Source organism: Nicotiana sylvestris, mitochondrion, assembly GCF_000393655.2.
Source record: "Nicotiana sylvestris cultivar TW 137 mitochondrion, complete genome".
In the NCBI taxonomy this organism is placed as follows: domain Eukaryota; kingdom Viridiplantae; phylum Streptophyta; class Magnoliopsida; order Solanales; family Solanaceae; genus Nicotiana; species Nicotiana sylvestris.
This window is the reverse complement of record NC_029805.1, coordinates 195,001-202,500: the sequence shown is the minus strand read 5'-3', so window position 1 is coordinate 202,500 and position 7,500 is coordinate 195,001. Positions and strand designations below refer to the sequence as shown.

General features: G+C 47.8%; 1 protein-coding gene and 3 non-coding genes across 6 annotated transcripts in view.

Moving 5' to 3' along the window:
• nad2 (NADH dehydrogenase subunit 2) lies at positions 1 to 1,420 on the bottom strand (one part of a trans-spliced gene, as the record gives it; the window's edge cuts it; the record has 3 gene entries for this part). Coding sequences YP_009241422.1, YP_009241439.1 and YP_009241438.1 all cover positions 1,260 to 1,420 — 161 coding nt within the window.
• Positions 1,421 to 1,937: 517 nt separating this feature from the next.
• trnY(gua) lies at positions 1,938 to 2,020 on the bottom strand. The gene has a single exon. It is a non-coding gene; the product is annotated as a tRNA-Tyr (tRNA).
• Positions 2,021 to 2,988: 968 nt separating this feature from the next.
• On the bottom strand, positions 2,989 to 3,060 carry trnN(guu). Its single transcript has one exon. It is a non-coding gene; the product is annotated as a tRNA-Asn (tRNA).
• A 1,920-nt stretch (positions 3,061 to 4,980) lies between these two features.
• Positions 4,981 to 5,051, bottom strand: trnC(gca). The gene has a single exon. It is a non-coding gene; the product is annotated as a tRNA-Cys (tRNA).
• Positions 5,052 to 7,500: the final 2,449 nt, after the last annotated feature.

Sequence of the window (7,500 nt, the reverse complement as noted above, 5' to 3'; positions counted from 1 at the left end):
GAAATTGTGAGATAAAGAGCAGATGGATCCTATCCCCTATATCGAACACTCATTCCTATCTATTGATAGAAAGATCTTCGTCAAATACCGGACTTTGCCTTTTTTTAGGAATTACTCATATCCAAAGCAGCTTTTCACAAGCACCCCACCCCATACAACTAGTTGGGGGGGCTGTTCGCCTTTTGAATCAAACAAAGTAAGTAGTAGGGGCTTCATAGCAACTTTCATTCTAAAGGAAAGCGAAGAACCAACCTTTAGTCAATAGGAGCCCTACTTCCCTCTTTCCGACCTCATCACTTCAATTCAAGGGCAAACCCATTTCCTAGTCACCGGGCTGAGCGCACCTTTGGTACTTCAATAGGGCGAGCTGTTTGATAGTGACTTCTTTCGTTTGGTAGGGCGACGAAAGGCTACTTCAATGACGGAAACAGCCGGAAACTCGAGAGGGTCGCCTTTGGAGAAGCGTTTGCCGGTAACCAAAGCCTCACTCTGATTATGTCGTGAGGCTGACTGAATCCAATCCATAAACCCGGAAATGAAAGGTTGTTCGTTCCCTTTCGTCAAGTAGGCATACGAACCACTTTGCCTTAGACTCTATTGGAACAAAGCAAAGAAGGAGGCGGAATGGAGAAAGGAAAGGGACAAGGGCGGTCTTGCTTGGCGCGAAGGCTGCTGGTTCGGGGGTAGAGTACAGTACTAAAGGTCCTCGGACTTCCAGGCGGCTTTTCTTTTGGGCAGCTGTTCACCGTTGGATCTCGCCAATACAGCCCCCTATAGTTTTCGTTACCGAGATATCTTTTTTTTTTCATTGTTCCCAGGGATTTTTTGGGGAATCTGCTCCCATGCTGCAAACAGTCAAATCTGAACTGAACCCTGTCGCTCTTCTTTCTTTCCTCGCGAGCAGGAAGCACACCAGCAGCGTGCGTTGCGTGATTCTACTGTGTTTTTTGCACTTGACTGGGTGGACAGTTGACCGGAAGATAACTTCGATTCGCCCGGCCAGCAGGCGGGCGGCGTGCTTATCTTGTGTGACAACACTACAGAGCGAGTTGCTCTTCTAGGCGGGCAGCTGTGTGACAACACTACAGAGAAAGCGGCGCTTTCGTGTAACATGCTATGGTCTCAACGCCCTTACGAGGTAGTGATGAGTTTCACGCGCTCTAAGCCCGGCCCGCGCGCGGTTAGGAAGATTGGCCGCAATCTGAGCGGTACCACCCACCCTACCCTACCACCTATAGGCGGCCGTCCTACAGCCGCCCGAAAAGGAACTGCAGTGATCTTGAATAGGGATCCTACAGCGATAAATAGAATCCCCATAAAAATACCACTAGATCGAGCACCAGTGATTTCGTATCCGGTCAAAATCTTGGCTAATTGATCGAAGTGGGTAGCTCCAGTAGACCCATAGATCATGGAACAAATAGGGTGGGTAGGCCTAAGCACCACACTACACGTATAGACGCGAACCCCCCTCGTTACCGTACGTGCGACTCTCACCGCATACGGCTCGCACAAAGACTCCTAAATCCATCCCGAGCCCTTTCTTCCACCTCTCCTCTCCAATCCTCGATCAAACTTGCGTTCCCCAGGCGCTATGAAATGGGGGTCTTTCCTTCGCCTATCGTATGTATCGGCTTGGCTTCGTCCCGAACCAAGGAGGCATTCTGGCGGACGCATGCGTGTAGGAAGGCCGACGACTACATAAGCTAAAAGACTACGACTACAAGACAGGCCGGAAGCGACTCGCTTCTATTCTCGTTGGGATTGGATATAGATGGGAAATCTATAGATCGTAGTAGTTCGCCAACCTCTCTAACTAACATACGATACAATTTCACTTCACGGCACGGCCAAAAAAAAGAAAGAGCTTCGCTCGGTTGGCCTTCCTACGCTGACGAATGCCTCTTTTCTCTTCTCTGAAGTCTACAACAAACAAGTGGGAGAGGCAGGATTCGAACCTACGTAGAAAAACTTCAACAGATTTACAGTCTGCCGCTTTTGACCACTCGGCCACTCTCCCCTTCCCGGGCCGAGGCCCCCCTCAATGGGTTCTAATTCTAAGAAGGGGGGCGGCGCCCTGAATCAATCAAAAAGCTTATTGATTTAATTGAAGGGAACTAAGACGATTAGCTTAGCTAGCGTTCCGGGAGAATCTAGTCATTTAGTCAGTTCATAACTATCTCTGTAAAGCAAGGGGTAAAGCTTCTACGAAAGCTTCCCCCTCATGTAGTCGTCGGCCTTCCCCAGCCCCCCCTCGTCGCTTCTGGCGAAGCTGCGAGTTCATGAGCAAGTGAATGAAGGAGCCATGTTCCTAAAAGAAAATGACCCTCTTTGTTTTCTTTTCTTCCCCTATCCCTTCAAAGCCCTTGTATAGGTTGGGCGCTAGCGCTTTACTAATATAATAAAAAGTCAGGCTCTTCTGCTGAGCGAAGCTGCGAGCCTACTTAAATATAGCTTACGCTTACCAAGCCTAATCTACAAAAATAGGGCTACAGCAAGCAAAGCAAGCTTTCCCCCTTCGTTTGTTGTGGGTCGCGCCTCACCGCAGGCACTGAATGAATGAAATGAGTGGAGATCCTCCTTCCCCCTTGCTAATTACCAAGAACTTCGTTGCCACTAGTAAATTAGACCATCCCCCCAAAAAAGAACTCGGAGCCTAAAGAGAAGAGAGTTCAGTCTACAAGAAGCTGGCAGAGCTTTAGCCATTGGGCCACATCCATCTATCCTAAACAGTAACCCTTTTCTTGTTCGTTCTTCGAATGACGCTAGTGGAGACTAATTCCTTCCGGCTAATGAAGATACTACTCCAGTCTTTCCAGTGGATCCTTCTTATCCCTAAGAATGGAACGAACCAAGTTAACCTATACGAGAGTGAGGAATAAAAACCAACAATCAACTTACCGCTTTTGATGTCCCACGATTCTGCTAGTTTAGAAACAAAGGAGAAGGACAGGGGTCGCTAGGTCAGAAAAGCGATAACTAAAAAATCTCCCCAAGTAGGATTCGAACCTACGACCAATCGGTTAACAGCCGACCGCTCTACCACTGAGCTACTGAGGAACAACGGACTTAATGTTGGAAGCCGACTCTCGTTCTTTGGACCAACCTATGACCGAATAAAAATGAGTTCGTCACTCTTTTTCACATACACCGGGAGAAAAGGTTACGATAGCAAGCCCCTCCCCGGCCGGAGAGCCTCCAGGACAAGGAGGCGGCGATCAACCATCCACTCTCGAGATTCATATTGATCAATAGATCTCCGCGTCCTGCCAGTTCGCTAAGTAGACTCACTCTACCGAGGGGCAACAAAGGCTGGAACTCTTCCTGCCAAAAACAAGGGACCTACTTCTCATCCTAGGAGTTAGCAGGTATGAAAGAGTCCCCTCTCTGTCTGTCTCTCCGAGTTTCTACTACTAAGTAGCACTTCTGCTATTCAATCATAGAATCGATTCCGATCAAGCTGAAAAAAGTCAGCCCTATATATGTTATTAGTAAAGCGCTAACGCCCTATCTATAGTAAGGGGGCCTTTCTTGCTCGTTAGCGCTGTTTTTTGATTGCAGCTAGGGCGCCCCTTTTCTTTCTCAAAGTCAACTTTCTCGCTTGTTAGTCAAGCTTTGAAGTCCCTACTTTATTTAGATTTATGGGATATTTGAAGAAGCGCAGGTTTTCCACCCTATACCTATACAAGGGGCTGGTCTCGATCTCGCTTGGTGGTACCCCTCTCGATGATTGTTGACTCAACATTGATTTCGTGCTTGAGTTGGAGGGCTCTCCCTCCATCCATCGAGTCAAGTAATTCGCTATCGGAAATTGATCCGCCGCCTATCTCATGCCATGCTTCTTCTTTCTCCGAATCGGTTCCTAGTGTCAGTCAATCAAGATTCGCCATCAAGAGAGGGAAGAGCCTTGACTTTAGGTTAGGCCGGTCTCATCATTCACGCAATTCCCCCGTCCATCGATTGATCACGCGAGTACGCATCCAGTCAGCGCATAGCGAATGAAAAAAGCGTTCATCCTGGATTCTCTTCCTCAAGAAAAATGTCTATCAATTGATCCCTATTCATTCGGTCAAAGTCTCCACTTTTCACGCCCCTCTACTAAGAGATGCACCATGTTGATAGGAATCGGCAAAGACCTTCTTGTACACGTCCTCGAGGGCAGCATTCATGGCAATCATCACTACTTTCTCCCGAGGGCATGGTATGGCTTTGTTCTTGGTCTTGTTTAATAGATGTCGAGTGCCGCTTTTCCCCGTCCGAGAATCTCCATCTGCTCTAAGTGGGCGCGAGCTAGAATCCTTATGTCAGCTTGCTTGTTCAAAAGACTGTCTCTTTACCCCTTGCATCTTCATCTTTTCGAAAGCCCAGACCATTCTTCTGGATCTGCATTAGTCCTATTTCAGGTGCAAAGCCTCTTCAATAAAGACCTCTTTTTTTTCTTTCTCCCCCATTTCTCATTTTGTTGATTGAAAGAGAATAAGCGCTATCCATTGAGTAAAGAGAGGGTTTTCGGTCGGTTCCCGTTCGCCTTCCCCCCCCTCATAGTCCATTAGTGGGTAGGGTGGTCAACTTAGAGGGCGCCCGCCTCCTCTTCAGACGTGTCCTCGACAACCTGGCGGTTCTTCGGTCTCCGCTTTTGGGGGCGGGAGTGCTTGGTCGCTGGGGTTTCCTTTTCCTCAACCAATTCGGTTGTGTCAGCCCTGAGATTGGTCTAACATTTTGTTATGAGCTGGCTGGATTGAAGGTCAGATAGATTTGAGTTCAAGTGGCACAGCACCTTCGATCGACCATAGGGCCTATTCTACCCTTACCGAATTCATTCTATTGAAGCGTAACGTAAAAAGCTCCTTCTCATCTTGCATTTCTTTGGTTTGGAAGTTCCAGAATGTTGTCTGTGGATTTCTATAACAAAGGAAAGCCTCCTACCCTAATACTATGCCATTTGATTGAAACAAGTTCCGTGCTGCTCACCACTCCTCGAGGCCAAGGACGGGGTCGAACCGTCATTCCAGGATTTGCAGTCCGATACATTTCCATTATGTTACCTAGCCAAACCCGCCACCTCATGTGCCAAAGTCAAACGGTTGTTCTTCCTTCTCCGCTCCTTCTTTTTCTACATATGCGGCGGCGGCAGAGAAGAGGGGACAACTTCTTTCTCCTTTGCCTTGCTCAATCTTCCTTTTCTGATTGAAAGTAGCAAGCCACTCTACTATTGGTACAGAGGCCAGATAGAAGGTTGCTCATCCAGCCCAGCGGATCCATTGTTTATGCGGCAGTGCAATGCAGCTGAAAAAGGGAAGCCCCTTTTTATTAGTAAGGTATAGGTTGGTTGGGGAAAACTCCAAAACTAGGGTTCCAAATACCTTATATTATAGAAAAGTTTGAGAAAGGGGCACCCCTACTATACCCCTAAACTACAAGCTAGCGCGCAACGGCTGAAAAGCCGTTGTTGCTTGCTGCTTGCAGGCTCGAAAATCTCTCTTTCGCCTCTCCTCCCTGTCTCAATTCTGATTGATTAGCTTCTTCCTTCGCGCAAGCTACGGTCTAACGACCCCCTTGTTGTGTTGCATTTTGTGATCTTCCGCTTCAGTCTGCGTTTTTCGGATAGCCGGGACCCGATGTTGATTTCCGATTAAAATGTCAGCGTAAGGTTTGGGGCGGCCCATCTGATTAGTTCAGCTATCACTGCTGGAAACCCCAGCGGTTGTTCGGCTGCGTACTCCCCGTCTGCCTATCTCACACTCCCAAAGCAAATTTTGCTTTCTTCTTTCATTTGCCTTTCCTGCATCTTTCTTTCTATCCATAGGTCGGCTTCGCGCAGATAGATCTTTGCCGGGGGAGATTGGTGCCCCTTGAGGTATGCCCTTCCGGTGGGTTGTTCCTTTATCTGTCTTTTCCATCCAGTGCCCGCACTGCGTCAGAAAATCTTCGTCTTCGATCTCTCTTCGCAACGCATTTTAAGGGCTAAGACTTTCTCTCGACATCTTTCTTTTATTTAAGTCATTGATCTCATATCTATAAGCAGGGGGGTCTGCGTTCACTATTAAGCCTACGCCCGTCCATTCCTTTCAAGCTTGATCCTTCCCTTAGACTCGTTACCTTGTTCGACTGAACTCGTTGGTTCCGCGCTCTATTCGGTCGTAACCCGGTTCGAGAACCTTCTCTCATAGATTCCCTTCACCAAGTCATCGCCAGCAATCAGCTCTTATCCCTTGGTGTCAAAGGGCGAGTTCCTTTCTTGTCTTGCCCAAAAACTTTCTTTATTCTCATTGGAGAAAGACTCTCCCGCGGCAAGGTTTTACACATAGGGCCAGCTGCTTTCTTTATCTCGCTTGCCCTTAGTCCGTCTAGCGCCTTTCGGTTGGGTTCCGCCCTGGGGGTTAGGTTAGACCGCTTGGGTTTTTTTTTCTAGTATCGAAGGCAGTCAACGTGTCAGCCATTCTTCCCCCATTAGACTTGTCAATCTTTTGCTCTTTTTCCTTCTCTCTTCCAGTTCTCCCCCTCTACTTTATTTGACAGGGGCGGAGAATACCACTCTATCAATAACAAGAAAAAAGTAGCAATTCTGTTTCAAATGGTTTGAGCTTGGAAGCAACCTGCTATCTATCGATAGGCGAGAACAGACTGCTATTGACTGCTTCGCCTATCTATTCTATTATGGCCGGCTTGGAGACATCAGAGGAAGACCATCATCTCTATCCGGGTACGATCATAGCTTCATTCATTCGTTGAACCTTGGGGATCACCATTAGCATTGAGGTCAATCACCACACTACCTCTATCATACATACGACATTACACGAAGCGAGAGTGCATGGTCAACACACACCTAAAGCGCCTACGTTCCGCTTGCAGCCAATACAACCACAACCTAACTTGCACGAGATTCAACAACCGAAGCTACTGGTAGTCCCGAGGGGGCGACATCCTCCTATAATAGTTAGCAGTACTGAACAAGCGAGTCATCGGTCCGAGGAAAGAAAAGGACCGCCTTTGAAAAAAAAAAAAGGAACTCGCTAGGCCTTCAGAACAAAGGCGATTCTGTTCATGCTTCAGACGATCTGGCTAATTCTATATACAACTATCTAATTTTCTTCTATTATATATAAAGGCGTAAGGGCGAAGGCCTATTTAGCGCCTTGGAAAAGGTAACCGGTTAGGTTGACTTTGGAAAGGCTACTAAGGACCGGGTGAAGAATGAAAAACGTCCGCTAAAGCCCACGGGATAAGGTTTGCAGATGCGATCATGAATCGAACCAGATCGAAACATTCAGCTGTCGACGGACAAAGCCGGAACGTCGACCGCAAACGAAGGATGGCCAGGCCCCGGTTCCCAGGGTTAGGGTATTCCCTATTATGAGCCTACTCAGATCAGAACTAAACTAGTTGATTCTCTTTGGCCGGCCGGCTTGTTGCAACCTTCGCATTTCCTGCTGAGATCCCAAGTCTCCAAGTGGGCCCTCTTGGCCACCCACGACCTTGGCTTTTTAGAGAATCCCG